This window comes from Oncorhynchus mykiss, chromosome 18, assembly GCF_013265735.2.
Source record: "Oncorhynchus mykiss isolate Arlee chromosome 18, USDA_OmykA_1.1, whole genome shotgun sequence".
Taxonomy (NCBI): domain Eukaryota; kingdom Metazoa; phylum Chordata; class Actinopteri; order Salmoniformes; family Salmonidae; genus Oncorhynchus; species Oncorhynchus mykiss.
In genome coordinates this window covers 48438601-48457599 of record NC_048582.1, presented here as the reverse complement: position 1 = coordinate 48457599, position 18999 = coordinate 48438601, and the positions used below count along the sequence as shown (strand labels likewise).

Genomic DNA, 18999 nt, shown 5'->3' with positions numbered 1-18999 from the left:
TCTACACACATTACCCCATAATGACAAAGGAAAAACAGGTTTTTAGAAATGTGTGCGAATGTGTAGATTTAAAAAAATAAAAATATCACATTTACATACTGTAAGTATTCCGACCATTTACTTTGTTGAAGCACCTTTGGCAGTGATTACAGCCTCAAGCCTTCTTGGGTATGATGCTGCAAGCTTGGCACACGTGTATTTGGGGAGTTTCTCCCATTCTTCTCTGCATATTCTCTCAAGTTCTGTCAGGTTGGAGGGGGAGCATCGCTGCACAGCTTTTTCAGTTCTCGCCAGAGATGTGAGATCGGGTTCAAGTTGAGCAACTCAAGGACATTCAGAGACTCATCACAAATCCACTCCTGCATTATCTTGGCTGTGTACATAGGGTTGTTGTCCTTTTGGAAGGTGAACCTTCAACCTTCACCCCAGGTCCTGAGTGGTCTGGAGCAGGTTTTTATCAGGAACTCTCTGTACTTTGCTCTGTTTATCTTTCCCTCAATCCTGACTAGTCTCTCAGTCCCTGCCGCTGAAAAACATCCCAACAACATGATGCTGCCACCACCATGCTTCACCGTAGGGATGGTGCCAGGTTTCCTCCAGACAAGACGCTTGGCATTAGGCCAAAAAGTTCATTCTTGGTTTCTTCAGACCAGATAATCTTGTTTCTCATGGTCTGAGTGTCTTTCGGTGCATTTTGGCAAACTCCAAGCAGGCTGTCATGTGCCTTCCGTCTGTCCACTCTACCATAAAGGCCTGATTGGTGGAGTGCTGCAGAGACGGTTGTCTTTCTGGAAGGTTCTCCCATCTCCACAGAGGAATTCTGGAGCTCTGTCAGAGTGACCATCGGGTTCTTGGTCCCTTCCCTGACCAAGGCCCTTCTCCCCGATGACAGAAGTGTCTCTGTGGTTCTAAACTTCTTCCATTTAAGAATGATTGAGGCCACGGTGTTCTTGGGGATCTTCAATGCTGCATAAATGTTTTGGTATCCTTCCCCAGATCTTTGCCTCGACACAATCCTGTCTCGGAGCTCTACGGACAATTCCTCCGACCTCATGGCTTGGTTTTTGCTCTGACATTCACTGTCAACTGTGGGACGTCGTATAGACAGTTGTGTGCTTTTCCATATAATGTCCAATCAATTGAATTTACCACAGGTGGACTGCAGTCAAGTTGTAGAAACATCTCAAGGATGATCAATGGAAACAGGATGCACCGGAGCTCAATTTCAAGTCTCATAGCAAAAGGTCTGAATAGTTTCAGAATGCACTGTGTGATCCTAACTAGCCTCTAAAGGCACTTCATGATGACAGATGTGAGTGCTATGGGGCGATAGTCATTTAGTTCTGTTTTCTTTTCTTTCTTGGGTACAGGAACAATTGTGGACATCATGAAACAATTGGGGACAGCAGACTGAGACAGGGAGAGATTGAATATGTCCGTAAACACTCCTGCCAGCTGGTCTGCACATTCTCCGAGGACGTGTGTAGTGACGTCGTCTGGGCCGACAGCCTTGGGAGGGTTAACACTCTTAAATGTCTTAATCACGTTGGCCACGGAGAACGAGAGCTCACAGTCCTCAGTGGCTCTGCGTTACCCTCAAAGCTGGCAAAGAAGGGGTTTAACTTGTCTGGGAACAAGACGTTGGTGTCCGTGACGTGGCTGGTTTTCCCTTTGTAATTCATGATTTTCTGGAGTCCCTGCCACATAAGTCTTGTGTTTGAGCCGTTGAATTGCGATTCCACTTTGATTCTGTACTGTACTGACGTTTTTCCTGTTTGATTGTCTTACGGAGGCATAACTGCACTGTTTGTATGCGACCGTATTCCCAGTCACCTTGCCATGGTTTAATACGATGTTTCGCGCTTTCAGTTTATGGTTTTTGGTTTGGGTAGGTTTTAATAGTCACAGTGGGAACAACATCCCCTATACACTTCCTGATGAACTCAGTCACTGTGTCAGTGTATACATCAATGTAATTCTCAGAGGAAACTTAGAACATATCCCTGTCCACGTGATCAAAATAATCTTGAAGCATGGATTCCGATTGGTCAAACCAGCGTTGGATAGACCTTAGCACGGATGCTTACTTTTTGGGATTCTGTCTACAGAAAGTGAGGATCAGAATGGAGTTGTGATCTGATTTGCTGAAGGGAGGGCGCGGGGGTGCCCTGTAGCCATCCCGGAAGGGAGAGTAACATTTGTAGAGAATTTTTGAAATGCGAGTACTACAGGCAATATGTTGATAGAACTTAGCGTTCCTCAAATTTGCTTTCCCCAGCTACAATAAATGCGCACTCAGGATCTGCGGTTTCCAGTTTGCACAAAGTCCAGTGTAGTTCCTTGAGGACCGTTGTGGTATCGGCTTGAGGGGTAATATACACGGCTGTGACTATAACCGAAGAGAATTATCTTGGGAGGTAATATGGTCAGCATTTGATTGAGAGCAATTCTAGGTCTGGTGAACGAATGGACTTGAGTTCCTGTACGATATCACAATCACACCTTCTTCTTCCCGGAGACTTTTATTCCTGTCTGCTCAATGTACAGAGAACCCAGCTGGCCGTTTGGACGGGGACTAGCTTCACTAGCGAGTTATATATTCGGAAGCGGTGGATGGTGTGCACGCCTCCTGAGTCGGACTAGATGTCCACTCCGAATACCGTGTCTCCGCCGGCGGCATCTTGGAGCAGCTTCTGGGATAAGTTCAATTGCCTTGTTGTGTACGAACAAAGGATCCAATTCGGGAAAGTCGTATTTCTGGTCGGAATGCAACCTGCGTCACAGCCCTGGGTGTCCGATTGTACCCTTAGGCTAATTAATGGCTTTTCCACCCCTTTTAAAGGTACACTCTGCAATAGTCACTGCTGTTCATTGGCATTTCAATTGATGAAGCATTTGACTGTAAAACAAATTACAGATTGTGGCTTTAAAGTTAAGTAAATCCCACTGGCTCAGTCTTTCTCCTTAACTTTTGTGTGGTTGTACAGGTCTCCTCTATTGAACCACAGTCAGTGCTTGACCCTTGACCTGTGAGCTGCAGTTGACAAAGTACTGCAAGTCTCCTCTGACCTGTCTCCTCTCTCTCTCTCTCTCCACTATCCACTTAACTCTTCATGTCTTTCTCTACCATGCCCTCTTAAACACATTATGATAAATTAAAGTGTGTTCTATCCATTGTCCTTCATCCTCGGTCATACATTTACGAAGGCTTGGTTTTCTATTCCGCTGTTGAAGGTGTTGAATCCAGCCATATACACACACCAGGATGTAAGCTGTCTATACTGAGTTGAATGTTAAACTATTACTCAGTCTAATATACTGTATTTGGGTTTAAACTCAAGGTACAATACAGGACTGCCCAAGCGTGAGCCAGGTGTATATGTTCATGCATGCTCTTGTACGTGTGTGTGTATATTTGTACATTTTATAATGAGCTGTTTATGGGTTCATTGATATTCTAACATAGTTTTCTGACCCAAAATGAAAGAGAACACCAGGTTACAATTTCTGCAACAACTAAGATCACTGAAGCGCCTGGCTCAACTTCTCCACTGTTCTGGTGCTCTGTCTACCATGCTGTAAACAGAGTGAATTGATCCCCTGCACAGATACTGCATGTGATTTTCTGAGAGCCAAGTCTTGTATTTTGCTAATCTCAATATCTGTGGTGCTGCTCGTGGCAACGTCATTATGTGGAGTCTACCTTTAATTTCAGAGGCTGTTGGTTTAGCTGATTAATAATCATCTTTCTTTACTATGAAACCTCATGTTTTTTTATTGCCTGGCTGCTCCCTTGCTAATTGTCTTTTAACGGTAAACAGAAATGCGAACACAATTGTGTGTGTGTGTGTGTGTGTGTGTTCACTGGCGCTCATCACAGTATTGTTGATCCAGTCTACAGTCTTGTTCATGGGGGTGTGGCTGTGAGATGTGTCCTAATTACAGGGGATTCTTATCGTCCCTGTGAATAACTATGGGAATGTCCTTCTTGCTGTCTATGTGAATAACAGTTTTATCTCACTTCCTGTGCTATCCAGTCAGGTCCATCAGTATTTGGACATTATTATTTTAGCTGTCTACCACAGCATATTGGAGTTGAAATAAATAATGAATATGAAAACTTTCAGCTTTAATTTGAGGGTATTTACATCCAAATCGGTGTAGGAATTTCAGCTTTTTAAAAATATGTGCCTCCCCCCTTTTAAGGTAACAAAAGTAATTAGACAATTGGCTGCTCAGCTGTTTCATGACCAGGTTGTATGTTATTCCCTCATTAGTTATTTTACAAGTAAGCAGATAAAACGTCTGGAGTTGATTTCAAGTGTGGCATTTATATTTGGAATTTGTTGCTGTTAACCTTCAATATGAAGTCCAAAGAGCTGTCACTGCCAGTGAAGCAAGCCATCATTAGGCTGAGAAATCAAAACAAACCCATCAGAGAGATAGCAAAAACATTAGGTGTGGCCAAATCAACAATGTGGTACATTATTTCTTTTAACGAACGCACTGGTGAGCTCACGAACACCAAAATGCCCGGAAGACCACGGAAAACAACTGTTGTTGATGAAAGAAGTACTCTTTCCCTGGTGAAGAAAAACCCCTTCACAACAGTGGGCCAGATCAAGAACACCCTCCAGGAGGTAGGTGTATCAATGTCAAATTAAAGAGAAGACTTCACCAGAGTAAATACAGAGGGTTTACCACAAGATGTAAACCATTGGTAAGCCTCAAAAACAGGGAGACCAGATTAGTTTGCCAAACAACATCTAAAAAACCCTGTACAGTTCTGAAGCAGCATCCTATGGACAGATGAGACAAAAATCAACTTGTACCAGAATGATGGGAGGAGAACAGTATGGAGAAGGGAAGGAACTGCTCATGATCCGAAGCATACCACCTCATCTGTGAAGCATGGTGGAGGTGGTGTTATGGCGTGTGCATTTATGGCTACCAATGGAACTGGTTCCCTTGCATTCATGATGTGACTGCTGACAAAAGCAGCAGGATGAATTCTGGAGTGTTTAAAGCTATATTATCTGCTCAGATTCAGCCAAATGCTTCAAAACTCATTGGATGGCGCTTCACAGTGCAGATGGACAATGACCCAAAGTATACTGCGAAAGCAACCCAATACAAAGAAGTGGAATGTTCTGCAATGGCCAAGTCAATCAAATGACCTGAATCCAATTGAGCATGCATTTCACTTGCTGAAGGCAAAACGCCCTAAGAGCAAGCAGGAACTGAAGACAGCTGCAGTAAAGGCCTGGCAGAGAATCACCAGGGAAGAAACCCAGCATCTGGTGATGTCTATGGGTTCCAGGCTTCAGGCAGTCATAGACTGCAAAGGATTTGCAACCAAGTATTAAAACAAAAAAAACTCACAATTTAATTTATGATCATGTTAGTTTGTCCAATTACTTTTGAGCCCCTAAAATTGGGGAGACCACATGTAAAAAGTGCTGTAATTCCTACACCGTTCACCCGATTTGGATGTAAATAACCTCCAATTACAGCCGAAAGTCTGCACTTTTAGCTCTTCTTGATTGTTTCCTTTCAAATCCATTGTGGTGGCGTACAGCGCCAAAATGAAAAGAACTTGGTCAATGTCCAAATATTTATGGACCTGACTGTATATGATTTTTAATTGTTATTTACTCTCTCATTTTCTTTCTCTTTCTCTGTCTCTTATTCTCTCACACCCTCACTTCCCTGCTCCACCTCTTTCTCTCCCTCTTCTACCCCCTCTCTTCTCCATCTTAACCCCCACCCCCCTTTCCCTCCCCCTCTCTGCTCCCTCTGTCAGCCCCGGTGTTTGACTATGAGGATGTCCCAGCCCCACTCAGTGAGTCAGAGAGTACCATCACTGTGCTGCTGAGACCTGCGCTGGGCAGAGGAGCACCAGTCAGGTACAGTCACAGTATTAATCACAGTAATAGACCTCACTCAACTGTCACTCATGTCTACTACGTTGCTCACTGTGGCACTTATAAAAAATAGTGTTATTGATAAACATGTCATTGGAATAAACATTTCATTGTTTATTCCAATGATTCCAAATTTTATTTGTGTTTCTTATTTTATTTCACCTTTATATAATCATGAAGTGTCTTTGGTAACCTTAAAGAGGCCATCCAGAGTTGAAACAACAATAAAGCATTCTCTTCACCACTGTTTCAGTATAAAGCTTAGGGATGGGCCTGGAAAAATTTAAACATTCTCAAATTCATACACAGGGCTATGGATGCAATGACTGACCATCTGAGATATCAAAATTATAGTCTTAACCATGTTTTGAGGTTATACAGTGTTTGTTTACATTTACTTTGTTTACAAGCATTGGCGTAAAACAAGCTTCTATTTTGGATTCTGATGAGGTACGACAGTTGAACTAAGCACATGAGGCATTTATAAGTTATATTTTCACGAATCAATGGGTACATATAACACCTTTACAAGTCCAAAAATGGATTTAACAACTGAAGATTGCCCCTTTAAGATCACCAACTGTTTCCAGCGTAGTTATCACCTATCGGTCTGTTGTCATTCCTCTCCCCCCAGTGCATACCAGGTGGTGGTAGTAGAAGAGGATGGTTCTAGGCGGATCAGGAGGAGGAGGAGGAGGAGGGAGCTGGGTAGCGGTTCAGACTGTTTTCCTGTGCCAGCGTCCCAGGTGGAGGCCCAGTCTAAGGGGACGCCTCACTACTACACAGCTGAGCTGCCCCCCTCCAGTCTCCCTGAGGCCACTCCGTTCACCGTAGGGGACAACCACACCTATAATGGCTACTGGAACACTCCCCTGGACCCCTCCAAGAACTACCTAGTCTTCTTCCAGGCTATAAGCAACTTCAGAGGGGTGAGTTTATAGACCTGTCAATAAAGCCGAAGTCAAGTCTGGAGTCTTTGCCAAACATGCCATAGGAGGAGGCAAGACAGCACAAACAGATCAGGGGACCAGACTAAGCTGCAGTCCCTTTGAACAAATCAAGTGTTACACTGTGCATGGCTGGTTGTAGGAGAAAGGACCTTCAGCTCTGAAACTCAGGATGTTTTGGCCCAACTCTCTCTCTCTCTCTGTGTCTTTCCTTCTCCCTTCCCTTCCTTTCTCTCTGCCTGTCCCCTCTCAGAGCCTGCTGGAAAGTCTGTCGAGAGGAAAGTCTGAAATGAGACTCAAGCATAGATTAACGGAGGAAAGTAGGGGCCCAGGTGTGACTAAATAAATGCTGTTTAAATCATGAAGCCCATATGGAGATAAATGACTACAGTATGATCTGCCTGGCTGCAAAGCGTTATCACGCCTCATATGTACAGTATATATGACTATATTACTCTGGTAGCTACAGATTTATAACAAATATTTAATTTAAGGTGTGCATCAAGGCAGGTTGGAAACTGTGTCGTCGATAGTTGTACTGCAAACTCCTGGGTCAAAATGCATCAGAGAGAGTCACAGGGCAGAACTGGTCAAACATGTTCTTCCTAAGTGGTTGCTAGATGCAGTAGGGGTAAAGCTCTACAGGTTAGAAGGCTGAAGTTAAGGATAATGCTCCATAGGTTGTAAGGCTGGTATGACTAACGTCACTTGGCTAAAGTTAAGGACTTACCCTCAGTGTCTCTGTCCCTCTGAATCACAATCTGATAGTTGTCTCCTGTCTCTCTTAACTATTGGTCATTAAAGCCAATGACTCCCCCCTTAATACCCAATTAAATGTCTTGTGTGTGTGTGTGTGTGTGTGTGTCATTATTACTGTGGTGTTATTATAGTTGTGTATTTACCTGAGTTAGAGATATAGGCACCACTCTATTTCATCCTGACACGGCAGCTCATAACAACATTGGAATATTAGAATTCATGTAGATTATTGTTTCTCTGTCTGCCCTGAGCAGTTTCTCAATCTGTTTATAAAACGTGGCTTTTCGAGTCAGCCTGGATTTGTGATGTGTGTGTGTGGAAAGCACATGATTTATTTATTTGACAATTATTCAAGATAATTAGCTGTAGGTTTCCAGAACCATGGCTCTGAGAGCTGCTGCTGCCACTGAATGGAACTGTAATGACTTTGACAGATATGTCTTTACTGGAGCTTGAAAGACAGCCAGATTGGTGTAATCAGTTCTTTATAAAACACTGTAGCGCACAGACACACACACACACACTCATCGCAATCTAGGCTGACTCGAATATACAGTACCAGTCAAAAGTTTGGACACAATCATTCCATGGTTTTTTCTTTATTTTTACTATGTTCTACATTGTAGAATAATAGTGAAGACATCAAAACTATAAAATAACACATATGGAATCATGTAGTAACCAAAAAAGTGTTAAACAAGTCAAAAGTTTAGGGTCACTTAGAGATGTCCTTGTTTTTGAAAGAAAAGCAAATTTTTTTGTCCGTTAAAATAACATCAAATTGATCAGAAATACACTGTAGACATAGCTGGAAACGGATGATTTTTAATGGAATATTTACATAGGCGTACAGAGGCCCATTATCAGCAACCATCACTCCTGTGTCCCAATGGCACGTTGTGTTAGCTAATCAAAGTTTATCATTTTAAAAGGCTAATTGATAATTAGAAAACCATTTTACAATTATGTTAGCACAGCTAAAAACTGTTGTTCTGATTAAAGAAGCAATAAAACTGGCCTTGAGACTTGTTGATTATCTGGCGCATCAGCATTTGTGGGTTCGATTACAGGCTCAAAATGGCCAGAAACAAAGAGCTGTCTTCTGAAACTCTGTTCTTGTTCTGAGAAATGAAAGCTACTCCATGCGAGAAATTGCCAAGAAACTGAAGATCTCGTACAAGCCTGTATACTGTTCAGTTCACAGAACAACGCAATCTGGCTCTAACCAGAATAGAAAGAGTAGCGGGATGCAAGAGAACAAGTACATAAGAGTGTCTAGTTTGAGAAACAGACGCCTCACAAGTGCTCAACTGGCAGCTTCATTAAATAGTACCCGCAAAACACCAGTCATAACGTCAACAGTGAAGAGGCGACTCCGTGATGTTGGCCTTCTAGGCAGAGTTCCTCTGTCCAGTGTCTGTGACCTTTTGCCCATCTTAATCTTTTCTTTTTATTTGCCAGTCTGAGATATAGCTTTTTCTTTTCAATTCTGCCTAGAAGGCCAGCATCCCAGAGGCGCCTCTTCACTGTTGACATTGAGACTGGTGTTTTGCGGGTACTATTTAATAAAACTGCCAGTTGAGCACTTGTGAGGCGTCTGTTTCTCAAACTAGACACTCTAATGTACTTGTCTCCTTTCTCAATTGTGCACCGGGACCTCCCACTCCTCTTTCTATTCTGGTTAGAGCCAGTTTGATTTGTGCTGTGAAGGGAGTAGAACACAGCATTGTACGAGATCTTCAGTTTCTTGGCAATTTCTCGCATGGAATCGCCTTAAATCAATTGACCCGTTCCCCAATTCTCTGTAGATGCAATGTTAATGATAGTGAACAGCATAGTCAGCTTCAGGATCTTGAAATGCTACTGTACACTATTGTGACAGGTGCTACCAGCTACCTGCCACTCAACCTCTATCAGCTGAAAATATTGGCATATCATATCTGAGGATCATTCTATAAATAACATCAGAACATATCAGGCAAGGAGGTGTCATCAGCAGTCAGTAGAAGTCCAAATTACATTTGACCAGGGTCAAAAGTAGTGCACTATATAGGGAACAGGGTACCATTTTGGATTTGCGTTTTTATGCCAAAAAGTGCTGAGAGTCCGAGTCATGTCAACCTTGACAGAGGTGACACATGACATATCAGCAGGTGGGACTGTAATAATCTGAGAATTGTGGGTAAATGCAACTTCTATCTCGATGACTAAGAGTTTGGCTGAAACAGACCCACTCGGAAAACAGGTTTTCATTTAAAAAAGGTAAGTTAGTAGGCGCTGAGGTGAAAGGGTTCTGACTCCAATCTCAGAGCCCAGATTAGATTAAATACTTGATTTAGCATGTTCTAATCTTAATTTGATAATGTGTCTCTGGTATCACTGTGATTGGCTGGGTAGGAGCTGGGGTGTGTGTGTGGTGTGTGTGTGTTTGATTTGATGTGTGTGTCATTATTACTGTGGTGTTATTATAGTTGTGTATTTACCTGAGTTAGAGATATAGGCACCACTCTATTTCATCCAGACACGGCAGCTCATAACAACATTGGAATATTGGAATTCATGTAGATTATTGTTTCTCTGTCTGCCCTGAGCAGTTTCTCAATCTGTTTATAAAACGTGGCTTTTCGAGTCTATAAAAAGGGGGACGCACATTATTTATTTGACAATTATTCAAGATAAATAGCTGTAGGTTTCCAGAACCATGGCTCTGAGAGCTGCTGCTGCCACTGAATGGAACTGTAATTACTTTGACAGATATGTCTTTACTGGAGCTTGAAAGACAGCCAGATTGGTGCAATCAGTTCTTTATAAAACACTGTAGCGCACAGACACATATGCACATACATATGTACGTGCGTACTAGTGTGTGTGTGTAATGGGTTGGGTGGGCCAGGGGACTGGATGTTGTTGATGAGAACAGAGAACGTTTCATTCACACACCCATTCATTTATTCATTAATTAGCTATTTTGTGCTTTAAAACACAAAGTGTCTAGGTGACCAAGACAGACAGACAGACACAAACACATAGATACACACACGCTCTGAAACCTGTTCTATGCTTAAAAAATAGATTTTTGGTTGTGGTTATCCCATGCTAATGAATCTCCCATTCTTGTTTCAGGAGACGAGAATTAACTGCATCCGGATTGCCCGTAAAGGTACGTTCAGATCATCCCATTCTATCTTCTTTGATCTTCATCATTGAGAGGCATGCATTGAGAAATAGACTACATAAGAATACTTCCTGGCAAAGCAGTATTTACATCTTCTATGCTCCATGATGCTTCAGATGCACTCTGATGTGGATGGAAAGCGTCCCTGTCACTCAGAGGGAGAGAGAGAGGGAGAGGGAGGCCTGCTCTCTTACACTCTCTCTTCCTGCGCTCTCTTTGTTATTTGAAGTGTCCTGACATCAAGGGGTCTCTTCTCGCCATTGTCTGTTGGCGCTACACACCACCCAGGCAGAGGAGCTGTGGGTGTATGCAGAGAAGAGTTCCCGGCAGGATATTTCCAGTACTCTTCATTTGGTTCTTGACGGTGGCAGGGTGGCATGGTGAATGGAGGGAGGAGAAGGGAGGAGAGGAGAGATTGGTGCTGTTCCTATGGTGGTGGCAAAGAGAGAGGTTCAGGAGGAAGGGTACACTGGAATTCTCTCTTTTTCAATTCAAGGGGCTTTATTGGCACGGGAAACATATGTTAACATTGCCAAAGCAAGTGAAATAGATAATAAACAAAAGTTAAATAAACAATAAAAATGAAGAGTAAACATTAGATTCGCAGAAGTTCCAAAGGAATAAAGACATTTCAAATGTCATGTAAATATACAGTGTTGTAGCGATGTGCAAATAGTTCAATTTAAAAAAGGGAAAATAAATAACATAAATATGGGTTGTATTTACAATTGTGTTTGTTCTTCACTAGTTGCCCTTTTCTTGTTGCAACAGATCACAAATCCTGCTGCTGTGATGCACACTCTGGTATTTCACCCAGTAGATATGGGAGTTTATCAAAATTGGGATTGTAGGCCTCCCGGGTGGCGCAGTGGTTAAGGGCGCTGTACTGCAGTGCCAGCTGTGCCATTAGAGACCCTGGGTTTGCTCCCAGGCTCTGTCATAACTGGCCGCGACTGGTAGGTCCGTGGGGCGACGCACAATTGGCCTAGCATCGTCTGGGTTAGGCAGGGCTTGACTGGGGGATATCCTTGTCTCATCGTGCACCAGCGACTCCTGTGGTGGGCTGGGAACAGTGCTCACCAAGGTTGCCAGGTGCATGGTGTTTCCTCCGACACATTGGTGCGGCTGGCTTCCGGTGTTAAGAAGCAGTGCGGCTTGGTTGGGTTGTGTAGCAGGTTCAGCAAGGGATCAGTTTCCGCCTCATTTTGTGGGCTGTCTCAGTAGCAAGGCTTTGTTCAAAGCTTTCCTTAAGTTTGGGTCAGTCAGGTATTCTGCCACTGTGACTGACTCTGACTCTCCCTAAACTCTCTGTTTAGGGACAAATAGCATTCTAGTTTGCTCGGTTTTTTGTTAATTCTTTCCAATCTGTCATGTAATTATCTTTTTGTTTTCTCATGATTTGGTTGGGTCTAATTGTACTGCTGTCCTGGGGGTCTCTCTGGTGTGATGGCTTTGTTATGGAAGGTTTGGGAATCACTTCCTTTTAGGTGGCTGTAGAATTTAACGGCTCCTTTCTGGATTTTGATAATTAGCGGGTATCGGCCTAATTCTGCTCTGCGTGCATTATTTGGTGTTTTACGTTGTATACGGAGGATACTTTTGCAGAATTCTGAGTCTCAATTTGGCGTTTGTCCCATTTTGTGAATTCTTGGTTGGTCACAACCATGAAGGGCAATGGCTTCTGTAACTGATTCAAGTATTTTTGCCAGATCCTAATTGGTATGTTGAATTTTATGTTCCTTTTGGTGGCATAGAAGGCCCTTCTTGCCTTGTCTCAGCTCGTTCACAGCTTTGTTGAAGTTACCTGTGGCGCTGATGTTTAGGCCAAGGTATGTATAGTTTTTTGTGTGCTCTAGTGCAACAGTGCCTAGATGGACTTTGTATTTGTGGTCCTGGCAACTGGACCTTTATTGGAACATCATTATTTTGTTCTTACTGAGATTTACTGTCAGGGCCCTGGTTTGGCTGAATCTGTGCAGAAGATCTAGGTGCTGCTGTAGGCCTTCCTTGTTTGGTGACAGAAGCACCAGATCATCAGCGAACAGGAGACATTTAACTTCCGATTCTCGTAGGGTGAGGCCGGGTGTTGCGGACTGTTCTAGTGCCCTCGCCAATTTGTTGATAGATATGTTGAAGAGGGTGGGGCTTAAGCTGCATCCCTGTCTCACCCCATGGCCGTGTGGAAAGAAATGTGTGTGTTTTTTGCAAATTTTAACCACACAGTTGTATGTGTACATGGATTTTATATTGTTGTATGTTTTTGTATGTATTTGGGGATTGGGGTCATCAGTCCTTAGTTTCAAATATTTGGGAAGATGCCAGAGCTAATTATGACGTTATAGAGTTTAACCTCTGCGCACCGAACCGATCGCTACATAAATAGTCATGTTAAACATTCATGAACATACAAGTCTCTCACATCTTTCGAAAGCCTAGAATCTTGCTAATCCAGATTTAAAAAATGATTTACTGCGAAAGAATATGATGCGATTATCTGAGAATAGAGCCCCATAAAAAAACAACTATTTCAACCAGCACAGGCGTAAGAAAATCACAAACTGCAATAAAATAAATGTTTTACCTTTGACGATCTTCCTATGTTTGCAATCCCAATGCTCATTGTTACACAATGAATGGTCTTTTGTTTGATAAAATCCATTTTTGTAGCCTAACACAAAACATTTTGTGAACCGCTTGTGTCATGAATTCCGTCTCATTCCATTTTCGACAACACATTCGATGTAAATACACACACTAAACGTGACTTTTCCCATCATGTTTTGTTTCATTGCAATCCAACTGGTTTGTTTGCAACACAACCAAACTTGATGGGTTATTTCAGTATTGACTGAAAGAAACCGATTTGAAGACAACAAGTAATGAAATCATTGTGCACCAATGATATGACCGCTGTTTCGTTGATTGACTGTATTTTAACCCAATGACCACTGATCGTCTTGAAATCTAGCTGGGTAGATAGCCAATGAGCTGAGGTAAACAACAATATATAATGTGTTATGTGTTGGAAGACCAACCCATGTAGTAAACTCCGGCGTAAAGAGGGTCATTCGCCATTGAAGTTTCATACCGGAAGGAGCAACGCATGTTACGCACAGCGTTGTTTTGGTAAAGCGCATCTTCAGCTGTTTATATATCAATCAGTATGGCGACTAAGTCAGGGAAAGCTAAATCTAAGTCTAGATATACAGATGCACACACAATTTTAGAAGAAATTGATCGGGAAAGTAAGACAGAGATTGTTGGAGGACGATTCATTTAGCGATTCCCAAATGGAGGAATATTTTTTGAACGGAGAGGACGTGGTTTTGGACTGGTAAGTTCTTCTCATGCTAATGCCGTTGTTTGAAATTAATAATATAAAATATTATTTGTGATTTGTAAAAAAAATTAGTAGCAATATATGAAAATGTAATGTGAGATGCGTGTGTCTGCCGCCGCGCCCCACCCCACCCCCACATGAAATAGCCTATTTGTGGCTGTTGAGGGGAGGGCAGGCCCACAACAATGGCCAAAGTGAAATGGAGACAGTAGATCTAGCTGGTCTGTCATAATATAAATGAGACAGTAGATCTAGCAGGTCTATAATAATATAGTCAACCTTATGTTCCCTGTACTCTATATATATCTGTTTATTATACCTGTTGACACAGGGCTCATATGTGAAACTATTCTAACTGAACATTTTGTTTCACAGTGACACTGACTCCGAATGGGAGCCCCCAGTGCCAAAGTGTCCATCCTCCACTGAAGCTGGTTCATCCAGCTCCTGCCACAAGTGGTGTTCATCTGCCCCAATTTATTTCTGCAGGCATGGATGTGCCTCAGGGCCAAAAGGGCACAGCATGAAGGTGTCGCTGTGTTCTTTGCAAAATGAAGTCCCCCATCACCTGCACCACATACTTGGTGGCCCTCTGATTTACAGCAGAAAGAGACTGCTATGGCACCTGGTATCAGCAGCACAATATTGTGTAGCGGACTTAGGGTCTTCCAAATATTGAAAGTGTTATTTTGTAAACATATATATATTTTTTCATGTTTTTTCTCCATATATTTTTTGGGGGGGGGTGTTAGAAGACTATTTTGGTATTTTGTATATACATTGCTCAAAAAAATAAAGGGAACACTAAAATAACACATCCTAGATCTGAATGAATTAAATATTCTTATGAAATACTTTTTTCTTTACATAGTAGAATGTGCTGACAACAAAATCACACAAAAATTATCAATGGAAATCAAATTTATCAACCCATGGAGGTCTGGATTTGGAGTCACACTCAAAATGTATGTGGAAAACTACACTACATGTCACGTTCTGACCTCTATTTCCGTTGTTTTGTATTTATTTAGTATGGTCAGGGAGTGAGTTGGGTGGGCAGTCTATGTTTGTTTTTCTATGTTTTGGGGCATTTCTATGTTTTCGGCCTAGTATGGTTCTCAATCAGAGGCAGGTGTCATTAGTTGTCTCTGATTGAGAATCATACTTAGGTAGCCTGGGTTTCACTGTGTGTTTGTGGGTGATTGTTCCTGTCACTGTGTTTGTTGTCATAGGATAGGACTGTTTTGCGTTTTCACATTTCTTGTTTTTGTTAGTTTGTTCATGTGAAGTTATTTATTAAAAGCATGAATCAAAACAACCACGCTGCGCTTTGGTCCGCCTCTCGTACAGACGAACGTCATTACAGAATCACCCACCCCAACAGGACCAAGCGGCGTGGTAACGGACAACGGCAAGAGGAGCAGCAGGAGAAGCAACAGAGGCAGCAGCAACAGGAGCAGCAGCAGCAGCAGTGGGAGAGGCTGCACTATTTGGAGAAATGGACATGGGAGGAAGATTTGGATGGTAAAGGACCCTGGGCTCAGCCAGGAGAATATCGCCGCCCCAAGGAAGAACGGGAGGCGGCAAGTGCCATGAAGCCGGCTCTACGCATCTGGTCTCCAGTGCGTCTCCTTGGGCCGGCTTACATGGCACCAGCCTTGCGCACGGTGTCCCCGGTTCGCCTGCATAGCCCAGTGCGGGCTATTCCACCTTGCCGCACTGGCAGGGCGACCGGGACCATTCAACCGGGTAAGGATGGGCAGGCTCGGTGCTCAAGAGCTCCAGTGCGCCTGCACGGCCCGGTCTATCCGTCACCACCTCCACGCACCAGCCCTCCGGTGGCAGCCCCCCGTACCAGGCTGTCTCTCCGGCCCATCCTTACAGGGGCTCCCTCCTCTCCAGCGCTACCAGAGCCTTCCTCCTGTCCAGCGCTGCCGGAGTCTCCCGCCTGTTCGGCGCTACAAGAGCTACTCAGTCCGGCGCTTCCAGAGCCTTCCTCCACTCCAGCCCCGCCAGTGCCGCCCGTCTGCCCAGCGCCGCCAGTGCCGCCCGTCTGCCCAGTGCCGCCCGTCTGCCCAGCGCCGCCAGTGCCGCCCGTCTGCCCAGCGCCGCCAGCGCCGCCCGTCTGCCCAGTGCCGCCCGTCTGCCAGGAGCCGCCAGTGCCGCCCGTCAGCCAGGAGCCGCCAGTGCCGCCCGTCAGCCAGGGGCCGCCAGTGCCGCCCGTCAGCCAGGGGCCGCCAGTGCCGCCAGTCAGCCAGGGGCCGCCAGTCAGCCAGGGGCCGCCAGTGCCGCCAGTCAACCAGGGGCCGCCAGTGCCGCCAGTCAGCCAGGGGCCGCCAGTGCCGCCAGTCAGCCAGGGGCCGCCAGTGCCGCCAGTCAGCCAGGGGCCGCCAGTGCCGCCAGTCAGCCAGGGGCCGCCAGTCAGCCAGGGGCCGCCAGTGCCGCCAGTCAGCCAGGGGCCGCCAGTGCCGCCAGTCGGCCAGGGGCCGCCAGTGCCGCCAGTCGGCCAGGGGCCGCCAGTGCCGCCAGTCGGCCAGGGGCCGCCCGAGCAGCTGCCCCTCTGTCCCGAGCTGCTATCGCCCCTCTGTCCCGAGCTGCTGCCGCCCCTCTGTCCCGAGCAGCTGCCGCCCCTCTGTCCCGAGCAGCTGCCGCCCCTCTGTCCCGAGCAGCTGCCGCCCCTCTGTCCCGAGCAGCTGCCGCCCCTCTGTCCCGAGCAGCTGCCGCCCCTCTGTCCCGAGCAGCTGCCGCCCCTCTGTCCCGAGCTGCGGCCACCCCTCTGTCCCGAGCTGCTATCGCCCCTCTGTCCCAAGCTGCTGCCGCCCCTCTGTCCCGAGCAGCTGTCCCTCTATCCCGAGCAGCTGTCCCTCTGTCCCGAGCAGTTGTCCCTCTGTCCCGAGCAGCTGCTTCACCTCTGTCCCGAGCTGCCCCTCTGTCCCAAGCAGTCCCTCTGTCCAGTGGGGTCATTGAGAGGGGTGGGCATGGTGAGTAAGCCACGGAGGCGGACAATAAGGCGGACTAAGACAATGGTGAAGTGGGGTCCGCGTCCCGCGCCAGAGCCGCCACCGCGGACAGACGCCCACCCAGACCCTCCCCTATAGGTCAAGGTTTTGCGGCCGGAGTCCGCACCTTTGGGGGGGGGGGTACTGTCACGTTCTGACCTCTATTTCCGTTGTTTTGTATTTATTTAGTATGGTCAGGGCGTGAGTTGGGTGGGCAGTCTATGTTTGTTTTTCTATGTTTTGGGGCATTTCTATGTTTTCGGCCTAGTATGGTTCTCAATCAGAGGCAGGTGTCATTAGTTGTCTCTGATTGAGAATCATACTTAGGTAGCCTGGGTTTCACTGTGTGTTTGTGGGTGATTGTTCCTGTCACTGTGTTTGTTGTCACAGGATAGGACTGTTTTGCGTTTTCACATTTCTTGTTTTTGTTAGTTTGTTCATGTGAAGTTATTTATTAAAAGCATTAATCAAAACAACCACGCTGCGCTTTGGTCCGCCTCTCGTACAGACGAACGTCATTACACTACAGACTGATCCAACTTTAATGTAATGTCCTTAAAACAAGTCAAAATGAGGCTCAGTAGTGTGTATGGCCTCCACGTGCCTGTATGACCTCCCTACAACGTTTGGGCATGCTCCTGATGACGTGGCGGATGGTCTCCTGAGGGATCTCCTCCCAGACCTGGACTAAAGCATCCGCCAACTCCTGGACAGTCTGTGGTGCAACGCCACGTTGGTGGATGGAGCGAGACATGATGTCCCAGATGTGCTCAATTGGATTCAGGTCTGGGGAACGGGCGGGCCAGTCCATAGCATCAATGCCTTCCTCTTGCAGGAACTGCTGACACACTCCAGCCACATGTGGTCTAGCATTGTCTTGCATTGGAGGAACCCAGGGCCAACCGCACCGGCATATGGTCTCACAAGGGGTCTGAGGATCTCATCTCGGTACCTAATGGCAGTCAGGCTACCTCTGGGGAGCACATGGAGGGCTGTGCGGCACCCCAAAGAAATGCCAACGCACACCATGACTGACCCACCGCCAAACCAGTCATGCTGGAGGATGTTGCAGGCAGCAGAACGTTCTCCACGGCATCTCCAGACTGTCACGTCTGTCACATGTGCTCAGTGTGAACCTGCTTTCATCTGTGACGAGCACAGGGCGCCAGTGGCGAATTTGCCAATCTTGGTGTTTTCTGGCAAATGCCAAACGTCCTGCACGATGTTGGGCTGTAAGCACAACCCCCACCTGTGGACGTCGGGCCCTCATACCACCCTCATGGAGTCTGTTTCTGACTGTTTGAGCAGACACATGCACATTTGTGGCCTGCTGGAGGTCATTTTGCAGGGCTCTGGCAGTGCTCCTCCTGCTCCTCCTTGCACAAAGGCAGAGGTAGCGGTCCTGCTGCTGGGTTGTTGCCCTCCTACGGCCTCCTCCACGTCTCCTGATGTACTGGCCTGTCTCCTGGTAGCGCCTCCATGCTCTGGACTCTACACTGACAGACACAGCAAACCTTCTTGCCAAATCTCGCATTGATGTGCCATCCTGGATGAGCTGCACTACCTGAGCCACTTGTGCGGGTTGTAGACTCCGTCCTATGCTACCACTAAAGTGAAAGCACCACCAGCATTCAAAAGTGACCAAAACATCAGCCAGGAAGCATAGGAACTGAGAAGTGGTCTGTGGTCCCCACCTGCAGAACCACTCCTTTATTGGCGGTGTCTTGCTAAATGCCTATAATTTCCACCTGTTGTCTATTCCATTTGCACAACAGCATGTGAAATTTATTGTCAATCAGTGTTGCTTCCTAAGTGGACAGTTTGATTTCACAGAAGTGTGATTGACTTGGAGTTA

The 18999-nt window shown here is 45.6% G+C and overlaps 1 protein-coding gene across 8 annotated transcripts in view; it reads left to right on the top strand.

Annotated features, from left to right (window-relative positions):
* Nucleotides 1-18999, top strand: part of LOC110496838 (receptor-type tyrosine-protein phosphatase U) — a 269433-nt gene that overhangs the window by 203748 nt on the left and 46686 nt on the right. For all 8 annotated transcript variants that reach the window (XM_036952973.1, XM_036952976.1, XM_036952974.1 and 5 more), the window contains exons 12-14: nt 5804-5906; nt 6559-6853; nt 10754-10790. In XM_036952973.1, coding sequence (XP_036808868.1) covers nt 5804-5906; nt 6559-6853; nt 10754-10790 — 435 coding nt within the window. The remainder of the gene's footprint in view (nt 1-5803; nt 5907-6558; nt 6854-10753; nt 10791-18999) is intronic.